The 27,511-nt window shown below is 37.9% G+C and overlaps 1 protein-coding gene across 5 annotated transcripts in view; it reads right to left on the reverse strand.

The window, feature by feature from the left end:
* The window catches only part of CDKAL1 (CDK5 regulatory subunit associated protein 1 like 1), a 394,035-nt gene that overhangs the window by 200,876 nt on the left and 165,648 nt on the right, over positions 1-27,511 (reverse strand). For all 5 annotated transcript variants that reach the window (XM_039548277.1, XM_039548278.1, XM_039548279.1 and 2 more), the window contains one exon: positions 15,014-15,117. In XM_039548277.1, the coding sequence (XP_039404211.1) occupies positions 15,014-15,117 (104 nt within the window). The remainder of the gene's footprint in view (positions 1-15,013; positions 15,118-27,511) is intronic.

Raw genomic sequence — 27,511 nt, forward strand, 5'->3', positions numbered from 1 at the left:
TTCATTAACCCTTCCTCTTTCATGTTCCCCAACCAGAGGCTCTATTTATTAAGCTTTGCTAGGATAAAATGTGCTCTAACAAAATTCTGTTCATGTCATCTGTGTTTAAATAACAATACTGAGTGCAGCTGAAGGAGAATCACATACTAATGTAACATTAGCATGTATGAATAATGCAACCCACACAAATTTTAGTTTAAATACATGAAGGTAAGCTTTACTACTTGAAGAGTATTACATACTACTTGCATTACACAGACCTCTGTTAAATGAGTGCTATGAGTATTTGTAGCTTTCTTTCAGCAAGACTCTGCAGGTTAAAAATTAAATTTTTTAAAAAGTGCTACTACTAATGTTCTACTCTCGTTCGAAAAGTATGTCAGCTTACTGTTTATCCAAACCCAATGAAAAGGCCTACTCTATAACAAGTAGGATTCCTACTGTGCAGCCAAAAAGGAATTGGGGGGAAAAAAAAAAAAAAAAGGCAGCTGGAGAAACTGGATTTTCCTGCTCTGCAAAGTATTCAGAGAGATTAAAAATCATATGTCTTATCTATATACAACAAATTTTATTTTGATATACACATGTCTATCAAACCCTCCAAACAGCTTCATTTCCTTCCTTTCATAACCTATTGTTTTCCTTAAGTAATTTGGAAATTTTTGAGGTTTTACCACATACAGAAAGTAAACAGTCTGGATTCTGGTGAGCTAACTGCAAAGCAAACCTTCCAAAAGTCTAATTAAGGGAGAACACCTTGTTCTACCCCAGAGGAGGAAAATCCAAACTAAGTGCTGCTTCTTGCCCCTAGTGGGGCAGTATTACTTAGGTAGACAAGGACTGCTTACTCAAACCACCAAAGGTGACGAAGACAACTGAGATTTCACCTTTCAAATTTACCAAAAACATCTCACAGATTTCTGAGGTCTGGTTTACATGGCACAACCATGGAATTTCACTTGGGATATTTACACATTAGCGTTCTAAAGTGACTCAGGTGTTGCACCCCATGCAGCAGCACAGCATTATAATTCTGTAGCAATAAAGTAGTTTAACTAGCAAGAGATCCATTTAGGAGATCAGGTAAAAGGCATGACTAACTACAGGTGACTGAAAGGAAGCTGGGCCATGAAAGCTACCATCATTTCAATATCTAACACTGTGTTAACTTTCAAGTCAATGCCCAGTGATGTACAATGCCTCCATATGAAGGAAACTGATCCAGAGTTTGCTGTCTCCTCTAATTGCTTCAAGAAACTCTGCTGTTATGCAGTGGTATATTTAAATGGTGTATTACCTCTGCTATTACATGGGAAGATAAAACCTGAAAAAACAGGCAAACTTTCAGGCTTGGGGAGGTCCCATTTTTCCCATCCTCACTGCATCGCTTACCACAATTTGATAAGAAGTAGATCTGGCAGATTTTGCTAAAACTTACTATCTGAGGAAACCATGAAGCCATTTTCATAACAATGAAGAGATGTTCAGGTTAAGAAATGTAATGCTTTCAAATTTCTTCCTCCTTTTCATTGTGACAACAGCAGACACTTAATCTAAGAAATGCTTCCAGAGCTCAAGACACCAAATATAAAACTGACACCATTTAGCCTGTTCTCCACACCTGTATTGACAGGTGAGTCAATATCCATTCCACAGTGAATCTCAGCACTAAAGGACAGGAGTTTATGCACACACAAGTCAGCGATCCATGTCACTGTAACACATGGGCCTGCTGCAGTGTTCCAGTACAAATACATTCGTTTCATGTACTCCACATTTGCTTACCCCTCAAACACAGGACCTGAACTTATTTCTAAGACAAGCTGGATTAGAAATCCTTCACTTTTTACTTCACTTTTGAAAAAGGAAAAATAAATTACAAGAGGAAAGAAAGCAATATCCCATACATAAAAAATGTGACTTGTACTAGAGCATCCTGCGAGTAATGACATGCTTTTCATGTCCTTTGCACTTGGGGCATCTCCAGCATACAAGGCATCAAGATTTTGTCACCAGCCTGACAGCTTCTGATAAACTATTTTCACAGCAAAATAAAAAAATAAAATGTCTCTGCTAAAAAGTTTCCAGTCAACTGCCATACATTAAACTCAGAACTAAAAACTGATATAAAAATACTTTCTAGACTACCTGAGAAAAAGTCTCTCTCTGTGTACAAAAGCACGTGAAGTTCATAGTTTACTATGAATATACAATTTTTCAAGTTGTGTTCAAGATCACTGCAACACTCGTGGACCGTCAGTATTACCATCCACTAATACAGAAAACCAAAAGAGTCATAAAAATAAGTAATGGATTTTGTTACCATCATAAACTCTCATCACAACTTTTATTACGAATCAAGACTAAAGAAATCGGTTCTGTGTGGAAATAATTGAATGTATAAAAGAATTTGATTTCTCACCTACAAAGCAAATAAGCACTTGTGTATTTCAATACAGCAAAAAGTCCAAGGTTCTGGAATATTTTACATTAGATCCTCTCTCCCCTTTTGATCTGCTAAGTCAGTTTTGCAAAAATTTTTTCAAAAAATATGCCTGTCCAGAATGCCTAGCAGCATGGCCATAAACACTTTCCATTTTGAGCACCTCTGATACTTGACAGCTCTACGAGCACTTGAACATCATTTATCACGTTTATTTTTAATAGCTCTCCCTGGGCACAGCTGCCTTGGATGCCAATCTTCTTTTCTTTTGCCTCCTGTAAATATTTGAAATAGCTATTCATTAACAGTTGCAGATTTATTTGGCACTGTTGTACTGCTTGTGGACTGGAAATAGCTTTTATTTTTCTCCCCCTATCTTTTGGCTGATCTGAAAAAAGCCTGCTGTTTAGGTTCAATCTGTCAGGATTTAAATTATGCTCCAGCTGAGAGCTAATCAAGGGTATCTGACCTGGTTTACAAATAAACTAGGAACAAGAGCATTATTTTTTCCTTTTTTTTCTTTAGGGCATTGGGCCCATACATGGAAAACAAACCATGAACAGGTCACAAATACAGTTATCCTAAATTAAAGCAGAAGCAACTTGTCCAGAAACAACTTGTTCTCACAGGTGCCTTCCTAGAGGTTCTGGAGTATTCTCACTGACAGCTCTTACACCTAGCTTACGTGCAATATTTGAATTTCAGATTTCAGTAGTTTTGCACAATGTACACAGCATTAAAAAGGCATGTATTTAAGCTATTGAGACACCCTGGTGTGCACATCAGGAGTCCCACATATCTGCACAAATCATAGCTTTTATTTTCATGGGACGATAGCACAGAAAAAAAAATTGTGTCATTCACCATGATTGCTCCTAATCTGTTTCCACATACAACCAAACTGTGCATAAAAGCCATCTCCCTAATATATGAGCTTACCAAATTGTACAAAACTCTTAAGAAGTGCATTTTAAGATCTATTTTCTTTGGATTTAGACTAGAGAGGCCACAGAGCTCCCTAAAATGTACCAGTGCAAACTGCACCTAAACTGACACTTCTGCAGCACATAATAACAACATCCAATTTTTGAATGTTGGACACTTGCACATGTGAGAGGGTTTTAAGAAAAGAAAAACTGCAGCCATGTCTTGTCTAACAAAAAAAGCCCCTAATGCATCCATACAATGTAACTCTCTTCTTTAAGAAGGCTGCTAAAGCTGCAGAATATATTTTGTTTAAAGGAAGTGTTGATGAACCAGTCTGACTTTGTATTAAATGCTATGAATAATACCAGGGAAGAGCACAAGTAATGTTTTCTTCTACCTTGTTATGTCATGAACAATCACAATCACTACAGCATTACGTCTAAAGCTGGCATCAAAATATTTTAACATATACTGACTTTTGTCTTAACACAGTAGGAGGTACTCAAGGGAAGGTTAAAAAATAAGATGGGACAAGAGTTAACCATGAGAGAGTTCCATCTAATCTCTGGGACCAAGCCTGCAAATTTATTTTTTATGAGACACATTCAGTATTCTCTCAACATTCTCTCCCTATTGCAACTGGGCTCATCACCACCCAGAGTTTTACTCTCACTATGACTTCACTGACTACAGAAGATTAGACAACTTCTTTTTATAACTTACATTTCTTTACGCTTGAGATATGCTGTGAGCTGAGTTGCTTGATGTTGAAGTCTCCTGCTTCTGTAAATTGCACCTTTATAATTTAATCACATAACACTTTTAAAGGTCTTTGGAAGAAAGTTTTCTCAGATCCAAACAGCTCTTAGTTTCCTATTAAATTAATCTCAAAAGTTGCAATCTTATATTAGTATTAGATATGGAGATGGCATGGCCTTGAGTCACAGTGGTATTGCACAACATGTCAAGAGGATCACCAGCACCACAAAACCCAACCTCCATACGGAAGGTGAGCCCTCATTACAAAAGGTTATTGAGAGCAATACTAAAAGCATAAGGCACACTTTAGATAAAATATACCACGGGAAATCAGTGCCTTGTTGAAATACAGCTTAAGACTGGCCACGAGTAAGACCATTAGTCAGCTTAGCCCAAAGTCTTCTCCCACAGGATGCTTAGTGGAGAGTATAAATACAGACAGCATAAATGATTTGCCGAATACTCAGAAAATTTCAACACTCGACATAAGATTTGTTATTACTTAAAGAAAATGGATTATTCTTCTGTGCTTCTGTCCTATTTCTTCCAAATGCTCAAACTTCCACTGTGTCCCATGCTAGGGGGTTCCTCACCTTTAACGCTACGCTATGAGATTAAGAATCCCCCTGTAATTTGTTCTGAACCTGACCTTTGCTAGCTTCACTTAATGCTTTGGAACCTGGTATGGATTGAGATACTCAGCACTGCTGTTCATTTTAAGAAGTAGTGAGGCAGTGCAAGCGGCCCCAACCACTCTCACCAAAGATCCCACTGACACCAAGCTGTGACGGTCAGGCGCCAAGGTCACCGTTCAGAGAGGGTGAGAACCCACAATTCCCCAGTTCTATGATTTACATATTTCCCTATGATAGGGTCATATTTTCTCCTCCCAGTTTTATGTATAAGTGCAGGTATATTCATTTCCCTTAGTTAATATGTATAAGTTCTAGAAAGTTCTGCAGTACTCAACACCCCATTGGTTCCTTCCCCAAGTCCCGCCTATGTGTTATTCCCATTGGTTCCCTTACTGTTAACCCCGCCTACTTGTCCTTATCCCATTGGCTGTAATCCCTTTCCCCGCCTTCCCATTCCCACTATAAAATCCCTGGACCCTGTCAAAAATTAGGCTCTTCATCCCTGTCCCGTCACCTGAGTAAACTTCAGTATGGAATCCATACGGAGAGTCCCCTCTCTTCTTCACCTCTGCCTGCATGCCCTTACACCTGCCTCAGAGAAGACTGCTCCCTTGGGTGAGGAGCTCTTCCCCTCCTTTTGTGTGTGCCGCCTTCCAGAGGGGTTGCAGCGTAGGCCTCTGGGCTCCTTTGTGTTGCCACGCTGGGTTCAAACCCCCTCAGGGTAGTTGGCACATCGGTCACCTTGCAGTAGAAGGGGTAGTGAGGCATGCATGACATGACTCATTTAGCCCATAAACAAAAACACAGGAGGTGGGCAAACTTTATGTTGAGCAATCCTAGTTCTGTCACAATTCCTATTCTCCAAAAAATTTCTCCTTCACATCCCCACAGCAAAGAATGAGAAGTTAGCGGAAGATACCATCTTGACTAGTCTTGTGAGTAGGAGGTTTCAGTGGCACAGAACAGCTAAGACTGGTTCCTACACAAGGCCAAGGTAACCAGGAGGAGACTGCTTATCAAATGATAAAAGGAATCATTGCTGCATTCTGATAAATTATCTTTGGACACATTAAAGATGACCTAAACTTGGTAGTTGCCTAGTGCAACACAGTGCACCAGATTTGTTAAGATAATGATTTGGATTCTGGTCACCATGGCTGCTCGACAGTAAAAATTTCTCATGATATTTTCACAGCAGCTATGGAAAGCTTCAGGCAGCTGATTGCACCATTACATGAGAAGCTGACCATGAGAATACCCTTATAACGTTACAGAAGTATTCCTAATCCAGCTTTTACAAAACCAGCAGTAAATGCATGAGTAAAATATGCATTATCAAAGAAATGCAAGTTCCTATAGCTGAACAAATATTTACAAGGAGTGAAAAAATTCCAATACCTCCATGGTTAAGAAGCCACATAAAACCAAACTTTCATTTTCAAACAAAATTAAAGGTAAAAAATTCCCTCCCCTGAAAATCAGATTTATTAAAAAGACACACCATGCTTTAATTTCAATTCTTTTTAAATTCAAGACTAAATACACACAAAATCAACTTAATGTTGCTGGTAAAGAGTTAACTACTGGCTGTAGCATTACTGAACCTTATGTTTTACACTCCATTTCAAATAATACAAACTTAGCAAAAATAAATTTATAAATAAAATTAACAAGCAAGTAATGCTATCCAGCTTTTTCTGCTGCTGTTCCACTAAATAAGCATAGAAAGAATATAACGTACACTAACTCTTGTGTAATATAAACGAATTTTCCAAAAAAAGAAAAAAAATAATTTCAAGCAAACATCAGATTGATGAGCTCTTCTGAAGAAACCACAAATGAGCCAAACATTCTGTTAAAAAGCATGAAGACTAGAGTGTGTTTCAACCCTCTCTTTTCCCCTTCCCCAGTTAAGCTGGAACAGGTATCTCCTGCCCTTGGAAGATGAGAGAAGACACTACAGTGTGTCCAGTATTACATGAAGTTTTGTAGGACCATTTCTCACCCCACAAGGCAGTTAAACTGGCCTAGGAAAGAGCAGCTCCGTGATGAGAGAGAGAAGCTTGGGCAGAATACTACATTTCCGAGACATCCCTCCACTCCCTTGCTCCAAAGGCCTAGCTCTGTTAGGACTCTGCAGAATTGTGGTACTTCTATAATGTCAGCATCTGGGAAGATTCAACTTCTATCAGTTACTAATATCACTCTGTGAGGTTTCTAAAAACACACGAGTTTTACCCCAGATCAGTCCCCCAGCCTGATTCATACAAGGAACACTCTCCCAGCCAAAAAGCAGGTGGCCTGAGGAAAGGATGAAAAAAAAAAAAGGAGGGGGCAATGGGGAGGATGGATGGAGGAGGGAAGGGGAGGGAGAGATGGCCAAGAAATGCTCCTTTTACTTGCAGGGGTTGCTGAAAGTACAGCTGAAACCATAGCCTAAGGCTGAAGATCAAGTTGTAATTTTAATTGTATACATCTCTGCTTTGGCTATTTTCTATTAAACTTTTATTTCGAACAAAAATAAAATGCACCTTTTTTCATAACAATGCAAAATTAAACAGGCTGGCTGTCATTCAAGGATTTAAACAGCACAAATGCAAATATTTGAGTAGGAAGATTAACAGGAATGAGAAAACTGAATTATACAGAGCAAATGTGACCAAAAATTGGGGGTTTCTTTCTGCTGAAGAAAAAATACAACCTTTGTTAGACAGACTTTTCTGGTTCTTTAAACTGCCAAAGCTAAGAGATTAGTGGAGTCTTATTGTCTGTAGGATTTTTAGTCAGGCATGCAAAATAAGCATTCGTGTATTCAATTTATAATCCTTATTTCCAACACTGTCAGCTACAACAACACATGCACAGCCAGAAAGACTTTATAAAAAAGGAGTGTTACCAGAGTAGGTTTGATGGAGACAAAATGGTTATCTGGTCATGCTATCACACATTTTGGCAACAGGGTCCATTTATCTGGCAAATTATCTTCTGGACAATGCCTATGTACCTCTAGTAACACTTAGAGAGAGAACAGCATCCAGAGAGCAGCAATTGTCTAGATTTTCAAAAAAAACGCATTTTATTTCATGTTACAGCATTAACAGGCTTTATGTTTTGGAACAGACAACCATGATATGAACATTTCAAAGCATCCAAGGAATCTATTTAAAGCTATTCAAGCTTATAATAATCCCCACAGAGGAGAAAATATTACTTTCAGAAAGACAAGCCAGCACATGGAGACTTTGACTCTTGATGAAAATCTTTATGGAAACATGATTTTTTGCAAATTCTAGGGCGGCAGCTCCTCATTAAATGAATGACCACTCCTTGTTACCGCAATATCTTCCTTCCAGTCTTCCCTAAACAACACTTTCCTCTGTTATCCCATACAAGACCTGAGACAACGCCATGGTAGCAAATAACAGTGACCAACCACTTATTATCCTGACTGCAGTCATGTATTATTCTGCTTCAATTGTTTACTCTGCCACACTACAAGCTCTTCACGGCCACATTTTTTTTTTTAACAGATACACAATACTTACACAGTAAAACCCCAATTACACAAATGGCAAAGAGTGACAAGGGGTTTTCCTTGAAAGTGAACGGCCCAGTCGCAGTTCTGCATGTTATGCTGTATACTTGTAAAAGCCACTGGGACTCATGTCCTAATTGAGCCATGGGCATGATTTTTTGGCAAATTAACTCTTATGGCATGATTGTTCTGCAAGGCTGTTTGATAGGACTAAAACCCCTATGAACAGCAGAAGAAGACATTAACACATGGAGCAAAAGAGAAAGAGGTTTTCCTTCCTCATTTCTGATGCCCAGTATCACAGTAGACCTGGCAGCAAGGGAAGAAACCGTAATGCATAAAACCAAACTGAGGTATGGAACATGCCTACAAAATCTAACAGGCAAAATCAAGTGAGTCTCCACAAAACCCATTTGAACCAGGAACAAAATTTAATTTTAAAAAAACACAAGTGACCTGGGGCAAAGCATCTGACACACTAAGGCATGAAGGCCTCCATAGCTTATTAAGAAGTTTTTTTGGTTTCTAAACCTGTCAGGATTAACATGTTTTCCCAAATGCAGTTCTTGCAAATGATTTGATGATCTTAACAAGAAGTATCAATTAAAGTTTGACAGAGTTATAAGGAAATGGAAGCAAGATTATATTACTGAAAGTTCTTGGCAACTACAAAATTAGAAGATGCCATGTTCTACACCCTTAATGAAAATATTAACAACGTATTAAGCTAAATCTGAGCCTTCTGCTGATTCTTAGTGTTTCTGTGAAAAACAGTGGCATGTTGTGAATCCCAGAATCCTTTGTGGCCAGAGGGCACAGAGATGATCAGTATGTTTAATATTTTGATGACAACATCAAACATACTGCGAGTGCACTGCAGAGTGATCAGCCTTTGGCAACAGATCTTGAAAACACCAAATTTATTCTGCATGAGTCTATCACCCAGCATGTGCAATAGGTTTGAAGCATTCTGACAGCAGTGGAGCGACTGCACACACAACACACTACAAATGCACAAGAATGGCTACACGGCTTTTGGCTCAAAGTCAGCTCACATCTGGCCGTCTCAGAAGGAGACTTCAATGCTAACTGCAAAAGACCAAGTAAAAATATGCAAAACAAAGGCAAAACATGCAGAGAAAATGGTATTTTTAAATGCAACAATTTTTAATAAAATAAAAGATTAGCATAAAGCCCACACAGATATATTTTCACACTACTTAAATGTCATAATAAAATGAATGGAGGAGTTTATTTAAAGCATGTTAATAAGGGTGTTGTCCAAATGCCCCTTCAACACTGACCAGCTCGGGGCATTGATCACCCCTGTAGGAAGGCTGTTACAGGGTTTGAGTGCCCTCTCGGTAAAGAAGTCTTTCCTCATGTGAAGTCCAAGCCTTCCCTGAGGGATGCAGCCATTCCCATGTGTCCTGACATTGGATGCCATAGAAAAGGGATCAGCACCCCCGTCTCCCCCTCTCCTTCTCAAAAAGCTGGAGACAGCAATGAGGAAAAAGGCTAGACACCAATAATTTAATGTCATTGCCACTATATTTTTGAAGTAAAATTTAATATAATGCAAAGGAACCTTTTATGCAACAGGACATGCAGAAGACAAATAACAGTAACAGAGCGGTCAACTTGACTGTATAAAAAAGTCTACCAAGAAGACAACAGGGAATTTCCTTCAGAGCCAAGAAGAAAGTTCACTAAACTAATTTGGCCACTTAAAAGAAGCTTGAAAATATCTCCAGTGTTGCAATTTACTACTGAAAAGACATTTTTATCCTTTAAAAATATCTCTTTGCTATATGACACTGGTTATGTGTGCTTATATATGTTACACAGTAGTTCTCACATACTTGGAGACACTGCTTCTACTCACTACTGGTGGATAATAACTTTTTATTTTTAAAAAAAATAAAAAAATACATGCAGACAATGAAAACTAATTCATTATGCTATCCCATCTAACTACAAAATGACAGGCTGGTACCAAAATATTTATTTTGGCCTAAGTATTCTGTGCATTAGCAAAGTCAGCAGGAAAAAAACTTGAAACATTCATAAGACACAAAAGATGATACAGAAAGAATTTTAATAAACTTAAGAACAACAATGAAAAAAACCCTAGCTCTATAGACATCCCCAAAAAACACAGCAAAACAAAGAGAGGTTATTTATCAAAGTGTCTCAAATACAGCAACCCAAGCTCCCTGGAACACAATTTTAAATTATACTTCAGGAACAATATTAGAATAAAGTGTGTGTTCCCTAAAAGTCAGTAAAAAGGCTGACTGACAGAAAAGATTTGTCTTAGGAAAACAATCACCATTCTCCTTCCTCTCTCTAGGTCAGATTTGCAGATGCAAGTGCTCTCTCTCTAGTGTTAGTTTCAACTCTGGAAGGACCCTGAGTACACAGCCCGGGTTCCATGTGGATAACTGGGCACCCATTCCCTGTCAGTTTGTTCAGAGACCAAACCCACTACTGAGAGCGTGCTCTAAGCATCCCGCTTTGGTACTGCTTCTGCTAATCAATGGGAAACTAAAACACTGACCATTCTTCTTATTTGTCCTTTCGTGCTGTCATCTCAGCTGCCCTGAAATCATACGCAGAATGTACTGGTAGTTGTGCAGGGGCAAAACAGCTACTAGGAATAGAGCAGAATGTCCTGACAGTACCTCATCAGAACCGCTAAAACCAAAGATCCTCAGCAGAGCTCACAGTCATCTGAAAAGATCTGGAAACCAATCACATTATATAAGAACAATCCTTATCATCATCACCCATAAACACCTGTTTATGGCAAACTTGTATAGAGAAAAATATTTAACATTAATCTCTTTCAAACTCTCAGCACTCCAAAGTCTACCAGATTAGGGATAATTGCTAAAGACAACTAATGTAACCCAAGACTCAGAATCTTAAGTTTTGGTACTTCTCTGCTTTATAATGTTATATGTTGTCCAAGATTTCCTAACAGAAGTGCTATTCAGAATTCAACACCATGCATGCCAGTGAACCATCATGCAAAAAATGGAATAAAAATAGGTGATATTTTGCCACTACAATTACCCATCCAGAAGCAATTGTTCCACATAGTTTGAGGAACACTGTTTCCTGACAAGATGTGACTTTCATTTGAGCACCCTGATTGCTACCATAAAGTAAGCTAATATAGTAGTTAATTATACAGTGTATATTTTAATAGCAGCATATTCCCTGCCATCTGCAACAGGCATGCAATGCTAAAGAAGTATAGTTTTGTAGTGGTACATGCAGAAGATCTTCATTCTACACTAGAATGCAGTAACAGCTAATTCCATAAAAATACTTATATTTTTACTTAGTTTGATGAATGAGCAAAAATTGCTTGCAATATAAAGTATTATCTTTGCCCAGAAAGTCTCTCACAATATGTAGGATTTTTATGATAATGAATGTCCCACTTAAGGAAAAAATCAGTTTCAAGTCCTTCATTTTAGCCAAAGCCATCCCAGGACACAACTCCACGCAACATTCAAAGCTCAGGCTTGTTTAACTTTTGTGTCTCCTTGGAACACTCTTCACTGATAGCAGCTCCCCCAGCCCACTTCATATACTAAGCAAAACCACATTGTTATACAAAAGTTGCTTTGGGTAGGAAAGAAAGAGCCCTCTCATAACTGTAAATGCAATCCCCTAAAATACAGCACTGAACATGACACAGCACATTTTGAAAAAAACTTACTAATAAATTGATGACACAAAGCACTGTACAATCAGCTGTAGAAAAACTCTGCATAAGCAACCTTACAGTAGACATTTGTTCTCCACTCACAGACCACTTTACTGTATTTCACAATACTTACAATACTTTTATTTTACTAGCTTTCTTACAGAAGTCTGCTGTATATTCTGATTTTACACAGCTGCCCATGTAAAAAAATTAAACTACTTACTAACAGTTGAAGTTTACAGAAAAAAACATTAAAGTTAAAAAATGAAAAATCTCAACGAATTACTTTCAACTTGAGATAGATTATTTTGTTAATGAAATTTTGTGAAATATTAAAGTTCATGTGACTTGTAACTTCAGAACTATTATGGAGGTCAGAGAGGAAACATAAACCCATGCAAAGTATGCAAAACCCCCTCAATTTCAGTACACCTTAACACTTAGTCCAATGTATTATGGAAGTATGCAGCATGCACTAGAAATCTACAACAGTTTTTGTGCACATTACATTGAATTCAAGATACTGAAATAATACACAAAACCAACTTATTTCAGAGGTTGGAAAAGTACAAGAAATAGGCTGATATTTGTTCAGTCATGGTGATTTCAGCCATCACCTTTTAATCAGTTTTCAAAGTGAAAAAACTTCTCATGGCACATCTGTACCTCTCGTGTTTTTAACTAGAGCTTCAGCAATACATCTTCTGTGAAAACAGAAGTGATTGTTGAAGAGATTGTGGCTCAGTAACTCAGCAAGAAATTGAATAACGGCTTTGAATTGCTGAAATCTTTCACTGGATTGATGAAGTTTCTGCAGCCCACAGCTGCAGCAAGCTGGCAGTAATAAATTCTCCATGCACTGCAAACTAAGTATCTGACTATTTCATCCATTTCTAAGTATGTGAAAGCTGGAGGCAAAGCCATTTTACAACTGAATAAATACTTGCTTCTTTCGTTATGCCCTCTAACAGAGGTAGTAGTGTAAGGCCAAACAAGAATAGAACTCCCTGGAGATGCCTGCTGTGAGAAACGTCATAGCATTTCTTCAAGAAATTTCAAAACAATAGCTTAAGGGCAACTTTTTCCATTAGAAATCAAATTATTTTGAAAGAGTCAATATTTATAATAAAGGCCACAGTACAACAGATGAATTGAATTACTGATTTTTCAATCCAAATGTACTATACTTAAGTTCAAAATACTTTCCAAAATTTCACAATTTGTCTGCAAAGACAAACAAAACTCAAGTTTTATTTCTTGTTATGCCAAGTAAATACATCTTTATGCTAATATAACATGGAATTGATGATATATAAGTACAATTATAACAAGACAGACAAGTCTGGATTTTTTTTTCTTTCCACACACCCGATAAATCTAAATAAAATTTAGACAGTTAACTTAAGCAAGGTCCTAATCCTGACTTATTACCCATCTTATCTTTGTCATAGTTCCTTGAAGTATAGTCCAAAGTTTCTTTAGAACAGCTATGTAGTGCTGAGTAACACTTCTTATGCCACTTAAAAATGGCAGCTTCTCTCCTGCTCAGTAACTACTTGCCAATTTCAAAATCATCTGTCTTACATTACTGAAAACTTCTAACTTTCTGAAATATGCTTCCTGAACTGCTTCTCCACCAAAACAACAAATGTATTTATGCATCCTCTATTTCAGTTGCTGATCATTTCATAATATATATACAGGTTTTAGAAACTTACCCTACTAAACCAAGAAATCCCGCACTACAGGATTCCTGTCAGACAATCCTAACAGACAGTCCAATTCACAGCAACGAGAGCACGAATTCTACAAACCTAAGCAGTAGGAAAAATTTAGTGGCAATCACAGATGAGCTTCACAGAAGAAAAGAGAGGTGCTTGGCTTTTAAAAAAGTGAAAGAAGAGGGCATTTGTAACCTTAAGCGAGAACTTTCTGTGTGCATAATGTAGAACTTAGAATTTGTGAACATGGGCTTTGATTAGGAAAAGGACTCTTCCTTGCGTACTACTGATAGGAATAGACAAAAGTTCATCACTGGCCTAAATAAGGTTCATTATGGACCCCTAAATAAGGATAGATTTAAAAACACTTTTAATCATTGGAGACTTCTTGCAACTCTCGGAGCCATAAGTGAAGCCCAATGGATGTGTTGTCTGTACATCTACAGAGGATGTGACATCAAATGTTGCATTTATTGCTTTACTTTTGATTCAGAGTGTTTCACACAAAGATGGAAGGAGCTGCTGCACCAGAATTACCCAACTATTTTTAATGTATATTTTAATCCTTCAAAATGGCACACAAACAGAACAAATACCACCTGTGCCTTCACAATGAATACTGGCATAATTTGGAAATCTGTATTTTTGAAACACAGGTGAAATTTAGATATATAGAACAAATACTAAGATACAATAAAGCTGTCGTAACTACCAGATATAAAGAGTTTTAGGCAGATACTGGCACAGAGAGTGTACTGCAGGAAAAACTTAATATTTGATGGAATCCATGTGATTTTACAAATATCCTATTGGACGTAAAACTGATAAGCTTTGTTTGGCTCTCAGAAATATCCCAGAATTCCTCCAGTAAATTCATTATCAGCAAAAGCAATGTATCCCTAAACAGGATTTTAAGAATCCTTGCGAAGCTCATGAAATTTACTTCATAGTTGAATGAAAAAAGGTTTCTGTTACTCCAAGAAACCAGAGATAGAGTAAAATGACTGAATTTTCCCATTTCCACATCATCTCAAAAAAATGTATGCATAGAACTTCATTTGAACAATCCTAAAATCAAAATAAAATACTCCATTTTGCAAATAGTGGTGCACACTGTAACAAAAGCATAGCTTTCTACCACAAAGGCACCACAAGACACAGCTATGACTATTAATAACATGAGAGCTACATTGCATCCCAATCATTATGTGTGAAGGTAAGCCCAGATACACTTCAGGGGCTCACTTTTATCGTAGGGATGAAACTCCTTACCTTGAAAAGACTGTTTGGCTCTGTCCACCAGTTCTTCAATTGGATAACTTGCTAGATCTCCTCTGGCATGCTTAGTTTTACAGTAGGTACATGCATTGAGACACCTGTTCAGAAAATGAAAATGCTCAGTAACTAGCCAGGACAGTCTTTATATGCACAGTTACATTTATTAAGTATGCCTGGAAAGATGAGTTTTTATATCTATGACCAGAAAATAGTAGTATTCTGTTTTTAAATCAATGGAATAGTTTGAAAAACATTTTGCTGCCCTAACTTGTTAGAGTATCTTTTGCATCTATATGAAAGGTTGAAAAACAATCAGTGGGAACCACATACAAAACCCAACAGTGGGAATTTAAATACTTTTTAGAAAGGTATAGTAGGGTTAATCACTGTTCATTACTAAAGATGAATCTCCAGGTTTCTGATCCCTCTATTACATAAAAAATCCAATCTGAACAAGAAAATACAGGAAAAAAGTCCTGAGAGGCTGAAAGTAGATTTTTAAAAGTGTGTATACATGAAAAGACATTTCAGTTAATTTTTCCAACTTTCCTTTGGCTTGAATAAATAGAACAAATAACATAATAAAGACAGAATCACCAACCAGAAAGACAGTTTGGCACAAAAGATTGGGGAACTAATGAAAACTCCTACAAGAAAATGAAGGAATAATGTGATTGCTTTTAATTTATCTGCCAGTATACTAAAGGCAGACTAATTGAGAGTACAAGGATGGAGAGACAAAACAAACAAAAACTACCTCTCATTGTAAGCGTGCTGTGCTTTTTTTCCTTTCTCCCCTTCTTTAAGCTCCAGCTTTTTATAGGATAAAGCATTTAAACATAAGCTCTAAAAATCCCACAGACCCCAAAAAAATGATTATAAATATTTCTATTGTTCATGCTAGCTAGAATACCATAAATTCTGTCCATTTTCACAACAAAAAGGCCACAACTTCAAAAAAGTCACAGAATTTTTAAGGCTGGAAAAGACATCCAAGATCATCAAGTCCAACGTTTGACCAATCACCACTGCATCAAATAAACCACAGCGCTAAGTGCCCTGTTCAGTCATTTCTTGAACACTTCCAAGAATTGTGACTTTACCACTTCCCAGGACAGCCTGTTTCAATGCCTGGTTGCCTTTTCAGTGAAGAAGATTTTCCTGATGTCCAACTTAAACCTCCCCTGGCACAGCTTGAGGCCATTTCCTCTTTGCCTGTCACTGGTTGCCTGGCAGAAGAGACTCCCACCTTGCCACCACCCTCCTTTCAGGCAGTGGTACAGCATGATAAGGTCCCCCCTGAGCCTCCTTTACTCCAGGCTAAAACCCCCCAGCTCCCTCAGCTGCTTCTCATCAGACTTGTGCTCCAGACCCTTCCCCAGTTCCAGTGCCCTTCTCTGGATATGCTCCAGAACCTCAATATCCTTCTTGAAGTGAGAGGCCCACAGCTGAACACAGGATTCAAGGTGAATCCCCACCAGTGCTGAATACAGGGGGACAATCACTGCCCTTACCCTGCTGCCACACTATTGCTGATCCAGGCCAGGATGCCATCCAGGCCAGCGTGTGCCACCTGGGCACACGCTGGCTCTTGTTCAGCCACTGTCAACCAGCATCCCCAGGTGCTTTTCCACCAGACAGTGTTCTGTCCACTCTTCCCCCAGCCTGTAGCGCTGCCAGGGGTTGTTGTGATCCAAGTGCAGGACCCAGCATTTGGCCTTTTTGAAATTCATACTGTTGGCCTTGACCCATCAATCCAGCCTGTTCAGCTCCCTCTGCAGACCCTTCCTACCCTCCAGCAGATCTACACCCCAGTCCAATTTAGTGTCATCTGCAGACTTTCTGAGGATGCACTTGATCCCCATCCAGACCATCAATAAAAGTATTAAACAGGACGTGAAAACATTTGGGTGCCAGAAAAGGCGAGCATTGCAACTACAGCATAGCTGGAACTAATGCCACAGAACTTTCAAAACAATACTGAAAAGCAAAGATAGCACTGGGTGGGTTCCGATGAAGTCACCAGCTACAAGCCTGTGTTTACTACTTGGATATATCTTGTTTTCTATTACTGTGTCTGGCATTTCCATGACTAGGTGATTACTGCTTTGCAAACTCTAAAGGTTTTCCTTCACAGACTCCCCTCCCATGTTAGTTCTGCTTCATTTGCATAAGCGGGAGTTCAGGAGGGGCAGAACACAGCCCAGAACATTTGCTCAGGTGCCCTCCTGCCACTGCACATCCCCTCAGCCCTGAGACTTCTCCATTCAACAGAATCTTAATTTCTAGATAGTTGGTGACTCTCTCTGCTAGACTGGATATGCATCTTATTTGCTGTGCCTGTCAGACTGATGCCTTAGGTTTTAATTTTTGTATTTTTCAAATTCTGTACTGCCTAGTGTGTAACGCTGAAGTTTCTTGTAGCCTGTTGACTACTGCTCTCTCATGCTAGGTAGACATAACAAAGCCTCTCCAGGCCTGCTCTCCAAGGACACCCAGACTGTCCTAGGCCCAAAATGTGTAAACTAACATCTTAAGAAGGGGGGTAAACTTTGTGAAATTACATCATTAACTGAAGTTTTAATTGGAGAATTAACTCTGATATGCAAATGAACCAAACTTATGGAAGTGTGAAGAACTCATGACTTGGGGTCCACTGTCCTTTTAACTCCCCAGGGTGTACCTTGAAGGCCCTTCAAATAAATACCTACCCTTATTCTTGTCTAGTCTCTGTTTTTAGGTGGCCACCCCAGGCATCAAGACCAAAACATCAGATCTTAGCATACACCTCAGATCAGAAAACTAAAATATATTGCTTAACAGCAGCAATCAGACTGTTCTATTAACTAAAACTGTATATGAAAAAGGCTGCCAGTAAAATATCCAATTGGCTGTTAAAAATAGAAAAAATCCCTAAACCTGAATCTTTACACCCTGTACCAAATAAGTGATTCATTGCCACCCAGAGACAACTTATTCATCAGATGTATCTCACCTTTCCTCTAAAAATCAAAAGCCTTTCGTTGCACAGGATCTGAAGCACGTATAAAAGGTAGCACTTGAAATCAAGAAAGTGTAAGCAGATAATTGGTTTATACTTTGTGTAGCCTATGTAGCAAATTAAAATGTTTTTCTTCTAGGTCACTGTCATCTAAAGTTTGCCATGAATGACCTTCTCTCAAAGCCCATGGGTACATCTTTTTTTCCGTGCTGCCCTTACGCAAAGTATGTCTCCCTCCTTTTTATTCTTTTCTTGATTTTCTTTTTTGTTAGTTTGTTTTTAAAGCACAACTCTCCATTCAACCCAACACTTCATTTCTAAGCAGGCTCCCATCCAGACATCCAGCTGTCACACTCCTCTCCCTCCACATCATTCATTCAGCTAAACCAGCCTTTTTCCACACAGCTAAACAACAAAAAAAAAGCATTACGGATCAGTCAAGGAAACATAAAATCAGTTTCAGAGTGAATATGTCTGCCCTTTTGGAACCAAAACACAAAAGCTGTGATATTATGTACTAGCCTTTGTCCTATACTAACCTTTGTTTTCTCCAAGAAAATAGAATTCCCAACTATTTTGTCAAACTTCTCAGGTCATCAAGAAGAGATTTTACTGCAACAATCCTACGCCTTGAACACTGGGTTACTTTAAGACTGGCTCTTTCACCCGCAGAAGAGAATTCTGTCAGCCACCAGTAACAAAGGGACACATCAAAATTTTTCTCTTGGGATAAAGTAAATTTATTGAACTCAAATATAAGCTTGGATTTTGGGGGAAAAAAACCGCAAGAAAACCCACCAAGAGCTTTTATAATTTCCTTAAATTTGCAAATTCTGGCTTACTACAAGTTTGGTGTAAGACTTTCAACAAGAACTTTATCACAGATTTTTTGTTGCCTTGAACTGTAACCTTGAATGAAAACAATGCTTTTTGTAGACCTTCAGGTGTGTCAATTCATCCTAAGATTGATAAAAACTGTAATACTAGTACGTTACTTAAAACAAACTTCTAAACTTCCTCCTGTGTAATAGATCTAAATAGATCCAAAATCTAAACTGGTATTGATGTACAGTAAAAAGGATTATTTATACTATCTACATAGAATTTTTCTGTTCCCTTATCATGTATAGTACATCTATAAAATACACCATGTTACCTCTTTCTCTCTTCTCCTTATAATTAATGCATAAATCATATACATCCTGTACTATGTATTTTGCTCTGTATTTGGGTTGAAGTATTAGAAAAGCTTTACAGCAAGAATAGTAAACACTAAAAGTGGCAAGTACTATGAAACAGTGCCAAATACTGAAATTATTAATCTCCAAACCTTGAGCATAATTTTCACATCTTCAATCAAAGCTCCTGCCCTACAAGACTGCGCTACCTGAAAAAATGCAGTAACAGCAGCTCTTCTATGGTACTTCAGTAAACTCTGTCACAAAGAGAGCATGGAAATGCAGAGAAAGAAGCACCAATAAAAAAGGGGAAGATATTTTCCAGATATTCACAGTATTATTATAATATTTTTCAATACTTTCACAATATTATATTATTTTCCAAATATTCACAGTATTATGTGGTATTGTTTTCAAGACATTTATTACTATGGTCTTTAAGTACAACTTCAGGGGATTTGTTGATTTATTTTGGGGTAGGAGCTGAAAGTTGGAACTTGGAGGCAGACTTTTTCCAAGTTTTGCTGTGGTAATTAACTTATTCCTACTATAAAAAAGAAGTATTGGGCATGTCTAAATAATTTAGTTTTTCCCTTTTTCAGTACTTAAAGAGATTATATAACAAAACCAGAAGGATAGACTTAGATGTAACATAAAAAAGCATCAATTTTGGAAAGGAAACCAGAAGACACAAAACTTCTATATCCTATTTGTACCGTATTTGTTAATACCAACACGGAAAGGAAATAATCTTCTGGGCTACAGCTGACCAACGAAAGGATGCAGATTTAAACTACTTGTAAAAATGCTGAACTAACCACTTTTCACAGATAAAAGAATTAACAGTTCTTGAAAATAGAAATTTAAACCTAACCATAAGTATAATCAAGGATCTGTAGTGGTTTCTTCCCTAGTACGCCAGCCTCCACTCCCAAGTATCCAGCATAACAAATTACTCATATGTCCACGCTGCCACATACTCAGACCACAGACAATCAAGTGGAAAAAGACTTTTGGAAACTCTCAGAATCTGAGCACTGCCTCTTACTAAGTGGCCTCCACCACCAAGTGGACCACCTAAACCAACATCTCCTTAAAATCCAGCCTTTACTGCAGCTGTAGCTCCAATACATAGGACTGAACAGCCAACAGGCCAGTAGTTGTGAAGGAGTATTTGCTTTGCGCTAAACTGGGAGCCTTCTTCAAGCATTTATAGCTGGTTTGTCAATGTTAGTTTGCATTAATATAGGTCAAAGCTTTTTTTGCTCAAAGAAATCACAGACTTTTGTAGAAAACAATAATTAATGATCATTGTGTTTGTAATTGCCAATATGTTTTGGATAAATTTTACAGTGATTCCAGAACAAAAACCACTGAGTCCTGGTTTTCCAACATACTAAATTGATTAAGGTACTTTGAATTATTAACCTTTTGCTTTGAATTATTAACCTTTAATCAACTGTGTGCCCAATACACAGAAATATTCACAGCAAAATAAAATATTATACAAAGATAAATTACTACCATGTGGCTAATTAAAAAATTTTTCAAACATACTACCAAACTGAGTATCATCAACATTTTGGTAAAGTGCCTAAAATTTTCTTGTAGACATAGGTAACAGTGGTCTTCACAATGATTAGCTAGTATGTGCTCATGTGTGCATTATATTAACCAGACTCTTCCTTTTCAAACCAGTAATACTCCTCATAAAACACATACTTAACATGAAAGGCTACCCCTTACAGATGGAACTAATTATGAGTAAGAATGCTTATGACACAGCAGACAAAAAAAGACTTTCCTTCAGAGGGACTAATCAGTGGACTTCATCAGCAGATGAGCATGAGAACAGACATGAGGAACAAAATCCTGGTTCCTCTTAACGGGACTTATGCCACTAGGTTTAGTGAAGACAAGAGATTCCACCCTCAGATATGAAAAGTATAAAATACCTTTCATTGAAGGATCAGAAAACAGCTCAATTACAGACTGTGATGAGCCATTAGTGCGCTTGTCACTCAAATTGAATGTGACTGATCAAGACCATACATCTGTGAGCAAGATGGGAGAGCTGAAGGCTGCAACAGTGTCATGTGATAGAAGATCTCTGCTGCTCTGCAGGTGGTTAGTCTCGGGGAAGTGTTCCCTGAATACTCTGGAATAATCCAGTAAGCTCCTGTTTGCTCCCAAGGTGGTCTACCAAATTGGAAATTTGCATAAAATCATTAATCACAATTCAGCCTAAATACTAATATTTGGCCTTATGAGATCTGACTAGCTATACATATTCAAGATTTTATGAAGTTTGCCCTATTAAAAAAAATAAATAAATAAATTTCTGCCAGTATTTCAGTGCCCCGGACACCAGTGGAACATTACATCAGTACAAACATGGAAAGATTGCTCATCACTATCTCCCACACCATCTCTCTGCATCTACCATCAAACTTCCTCAGGTGGCCTCAATAGCTCCAGGCCAAGAATATTTTGTATTAAAACTGTGGTTTTCCTGAAAGGGAAACATAATTTGCTTGCTTCAAAATACAGCTTAGAGAAGAGAGTTATGCTTTTATAAGATACTTTCAGAGTTTCTATCAAATGTAATTTTGAGAAAAATGCTTTGTAGTGTGAATAAAGAGAAAACTCCCTTTGTAAGCTTGACTGAGCAAAAGAAATACCCAAAATACATACTCCCAGCAGGTGAAAAGGAGATGGATACTGGTCATAAGCTACTAAACAGAAGCTGGTAGAATTCTACAAACATTTTTCTGCTTAGAATACTAAGTTTTGAAAACCTAACAACACCACCTATACTGTACTTACAGTTAAATATCATACTATATTTATAGAATTAAATGCCAATAATACTTCTTAGCATTCTACTCTATGAAGTCTACTTTGTACTTTGTCCAAAATATCTAAATTCCATCAAGCATTACCGTAATGGATTGGGGGGGGGGGGGGGGGGAGAAAAAAGTAGTTCACAGGAAAATTTAAGAACAAAAAAGGGCATGCCTAATAGGCCTGACTTGTTTTCAGGGAACTGTTCTTTTGCTTGAAGTTTGCACATTTTACAATAAAGCTTTTCAACCCACAATGACAGGGAATATAATTTCCTGACAAATATTTGGGGCATGGGAGGTTGTTTTCACTTTAAAAATATTTGGGATTTAAAATACTTTTGAAACTGTGGCAAGCTATTTCTCTTAAAGGCTAGTTAGTCTAAGCAGCAAACTGTATTATTACAGAAATACTGTTTCTGGTATCCCAGCTTGTTCAGACTGAGCTTGGACACCAGCCACAGGTACACACATGCACTCGAGGTTACAACATTTTCGATATGATAAGAACAGGACTTGTCTGAACTTATCTTTGTAGCCAAGTATTTTAGAGCTATGCTGCGATAAAAATTCTCCTCTGAAAATGCAATGCCAGCCTAAAAGGTCTTTTGAAAGAGTTTTAGCAGAAAATAGTATGACCCTTCAAGCAATGCTTTACAGCACATGGGACTGCACACATTTTTCTCAAAGTAGGATGCAACCATGGGATGCTGGTTTTAATTCTGCTACTCATGCCACACACAGCAAAATGTCAAGAAAGTGCATTACAATTTTGTTTTTCTAAAATTTTTACTGGCTTTGAAGCCAATGTTTTATTTGGTAATGTCTCACTAGTTGCTAATCAAAAGGAATTTGGAGAGAAGGCAGCTCCATTGGTTTGATAAACCATAATATGATTTAATTTCATACTTTAAATATTTGCATTTTCTGAAACTGAATTCCTACAGTCAAGTGCAGGTGATTCAAAGGTCACAGCCATGTAGTTTATATCGTCTACATTCACCTTGCTCACTTCAAGGCCAATGATTTAACATCGAGTGCATCAATGGCACTTTTCAGTGTTTGTCTAAAGAACTTCTTGATTATTTATTCTATTCTGGCCACACAGTTTTGCAAGTGAATAATGTATTAAGGCATTCTAAATTGATATTACAAGATAAAACGTCCCATTGCTAAGGTGCATGTATCTGTGCTCCCCATCCTGACCCAAAATAGTGCTTGATGCTTACTGGAAACTGCAATGGTTTTTTTCTCTACAATTCAAACTACAGCCCTGTGATTCACAGAGACATAACTTATTTTAGAAGTATTTCCAAAGAGCTGCTTGGCTACGTAGAACTCTGATTTGGGGGCAGATCATGACAGGCATTAATATCAAGAAAGCAACTCAGCCAAAATAGCACAGGTAGATAAATTAGGTTCTGTGGTTGCATGGAGCAGTAAATGCCATGGCATTGTAAATACAAGTCATCAATTCTTTCAGCACTTCATAAACAGCAACAATATTTAGAAGATGATGACTCCTGGTCTCAGTCAAATAGTAGTAATGAAGGGGGGAGAAATGAAGAGCTATGGCAGAAAAATCTCAGATAAAAGATAATTCTTAGAAATCTGTTCACAGCTAATCCCAGAGACGCAGTGGCAGAACAGCCCAACATCACTTTATCAGCATGCATAAGGAACTGTTGCTCTCAGATCCCTCCTAATGAACAGCAGTGATTGGAAAACAACCTCTGAGGACAGGATTCTTGGAGACTTGCTTTAATTTATAAAGTTTCAGAGGGCTGTGACTTGACAACTGCCTTAGTATTTAAAGCAACAAATAGTACAGCTGTATTTGAAGTATTTTCTACTGAGGGGCGGATGACTTAGCAAAACTGACACAGAATGTGCTCCAAAACGTAACTGGGTGAGGAATGAACAATTTCAAAAGCTTTTAAAAATTGAGCTTTCAACATTTTTAATGAAATACTATAGATTAAAATTGTGATTTTTAGGGGTACAGGTGTGTGTAATGAGCACATTTAAGGTTGTGTTTCAGGAATGAAGCATCTCAGCAGATCTGCATGACTGGAAAAAGGGTAAAGGGAGTCAAGTGTCCTTCTATAAGCAATCCCCTTCATTTACCATACATCTTCACAACATTAGCAGCTCCTGAATCAGCCCCACAGAAAACATGGTTGAAAAGTAGACCACTGCCTGTGATAAGAGCTATTGTTTTTACTTCCTGAGTGGCTTTTGGGACAGACCCTTTTAGAGTGGTGAAATCTCTCAGGAAACATTAGGCTGCAGTTAATTCTGTAACATACAGCAGGTACCACACAGATTCTTGGGATAAAAGGTATTGTTTTTGTACTGGTCAAAACATCCTGGGGGGGAAAAAAAATGTTACATTTCAGCAGCACTAAAACTACCAGGCTTAATTTAGACTTTATCTAAGATTGCCATCAGACCAATTTCCAAAAAAGCATTTGTAAAATGTCTGTGGGAAAGTGGATCTGAATTGTCTGGGTAAAATAATGGAAATAACTGCATAATAAAAACAAACTCACCACTTATAATCTAGAAAGAATCCCTTCCCAGTGATTGCATCAACACAAAGCTTTCTGCCCCAAAATGTCCTACTGGTTGTGGTAGCAGTAGGAATGTTAGAGGCTGCAATGTGGACAAGGATTTCAGCATTATCTGCAATTAATACTATGCTGTTGCTCCTAAATGTCATTTCTCTCTTGCAATAAAGTTGTTAGTCTTGCTGGAAAATAAAGTTGGTTGTCAGCAGTAGATACATACATGTTTCAAATATATACTCTTCCCTATGTATTACTTTGTCAATGTAATATGAAAAGAAGACCACACATTTCAACACTAATTGCCCAATCCTACCCCTCAGATTTTCCAAGCAATTTAATGGACTGATTTAAACAGTTATTCTCATAAGACCCATGGACTGATTTCTTTTAAAAATAGAAATTTAAACCAGGGCCCTTATGTTTGCCTTGAAGAGTCTCCAAATGGATTTTCAAAAGCAAATTAATCCCCTTTTTGCACAGTTATAGAGCTGAGTCAGTCAGACCACGGACATAACTTCCTTACTGCGCATGCACCTCTTAAAGGAAATGCAAATTAAGGTACTCACTATTGAATAAATAGGAAAACAGACAGTTATGAAATATTTTATTTCCATTATTTTGTAATGTTATTGTTTTTAATGTATTTGATTATTATGTTATTCATTATGTCAGTGAATGTATTTAACTATGTTTTGCAGAATTTAAAACTAACAACAGTGCAGAAAAACAGGAAACAGTAGTTTTTCATTACTAATGATCATCAACTTCTCCATCTCCTTTACTTCTCTAAAATACTCCTGTTCTAATGATTCCTCAGATCTTTTATTCTACTTTACAGATTTTTTTTCTCCTGCCATCTTCTTAACTTTTTCCTCTTGTCTTGCATTTGGTGACCTCTATGCTTGTAACTCTCCTGCAGTGTGCTCGTGTCCCAGTGACTGGAATGGTCTGACATCCTTCCAAGCTAGTTGGCCAGTGTTTGTGTGCTTTGATTTCCTCTTTAACTACTCAAGTCTGTGGTGAGCCTGAAACTTTTCCAGTTCAACTGCTGCCAGCTCTGACAGAAACCATAATTTTCCAGCTTTTTTTTTTTTTTTTGTAAAGCACTAAAATGGACAACTAGCTTTAGACTTAAGATGATGATATTTTTTTTTGCCTTGTCACCTCCATTGCAACTCAGATAGTTATGGTCAGTCCTTTAAAAGAAAATCTGAAAGGCTATGACTAAAGCACTTAATGCATAAATCAGAGCATTAAAAACAGGCCACAGAACCTCTTGGGGATTCAGGATCTAAACAGCCTTCTAGACATTACAGGCTGGAAAATACACAAGAGGCAGCTCTAGTCATCCAAAGCAAGACTTCACAATGAAAAGGAATGGACAGACAAAACACAAAGTAGCTCAGCAATTCAGTTGTTTACAGGCCTTAGTCGATACTCAAATGAAAGCTTTTTGCATATTTCCACATCTCCATCTGGCTAGAACATTATCTTTGAAATGGCTGACTTGAACTATTTTTTCAGCTTCAACAAAGTTCTTAAAAAGGCCCAGCCTTTTGGATGATGGGGGGTTTTGCATGATGTGCCTGTGGGCTGTTGAACAGACCCAACAAGCCGATGTACCAAGGAACACAAGCCAGTTACTTCCCTGCAGGAATGCTTTCACAAATACGGTTGATGACATCATACTACAAGATGTTTATGTGCTTTTATAGACATGGGTTAAATTGACATTTTCCTTGAGAGGCTGAAGGAGTTCATGTCTGAAGGAAGACATGAACTGACCTTGCATTCTACAGAGGCAACTGACCCTGTGGGATGGGGAAGACTGGGGATGTCGTATGTCTTGATTTTTTTATTATTTTTGACTTGCAAGGCTCCTCTAGAATATGTAAAGTCAAACTTCTGTGATATGGATTGAATAAGTGTTCAACAAGGTGGGTTAAAAATGGGCTGGACTGCTGGGATATGGTGAGCAGTGGCAAAGACTAACTGGTGGCTGGTTACTACTGGTGTTCTTCAGGGACTGACTGATGCTGGGGACACTCCATTTTCCCAACTTTATTAGCAACATAGGTGAAGGGATGTTACATATTTGCAACAAATCCAAAGGTGGAGGTGGGGGGGAACACTTCACATGCTGGAAGGCAGGTTTCCTATTCAGAGGGACATTAACAGCCTGGAGAAACAGGCTAACAGGAACCTCGTGAAGAAAACTGGCTTGTTCCTTGTTGGGATAAGAAGCTCTTACCACTGTCTACAAACAGTTGATGGGAGCATACAATGAAGGCACAGCCAGGCTGTTGTTGGAGGTTCAAGGACTCAGAATGAGAAGTAATGGACACAAGTTGTAAAACAGGAAAACACCATTAGACCGAAGAAAGTATTTTACAATGACAGCAGTCAAGTACTGGAACAAGCTGCACCACAGCTGATCTCATCTCTTTAAGGCCCTGGAACCTAACAAGAACACTACTCCTTTCCAGAGACCAAGGACTTTCTCTGCTCCAGGTTTATGTGTGTGTCCACACGTATGAGTGTGAGCAGAAATGTGCCCATAATTTAGTTCCCTGAATGGAGAAGTATATTTGTGCTTCTCCATATTCCTTTGAAATGTTCAAATCAACCCAAAATGTAAAGAAATCTTACCAAAAAACAAAACAAAAGGTTAAATTTATCAGTTTTGTTATGAGTTACATATGGCCATATTTAAACTTCTGAATTCACTTAACTTGAATTCATACTAAAATCCTAAACTTTCTTCTGCAAACACAACTTTATCACATGTAAAAGAAAAGGATGGGGGGCAGGGGGATAGACCTGAATGTATTGTATAAACAACAAAGAAAAGCCCCCCCAATGAGCAGATGTGCAGTAAGATGTTGTGGGTGCTCATGTCT

Source organism: Corvus cornix, chromosome 2 (assembly GCF_000738735.6).
Source record: "Corvus cornix cornix isolate S_Up_H32 chromosome 2, ASM73873v5, whole genome shotgun sequence".
Classification (NCBI taxonomy): Eukaryota; Metazoa; Chordata; class Aves; order Passeriformes; family Corvidae; genus Corvus; species Corvus cornix.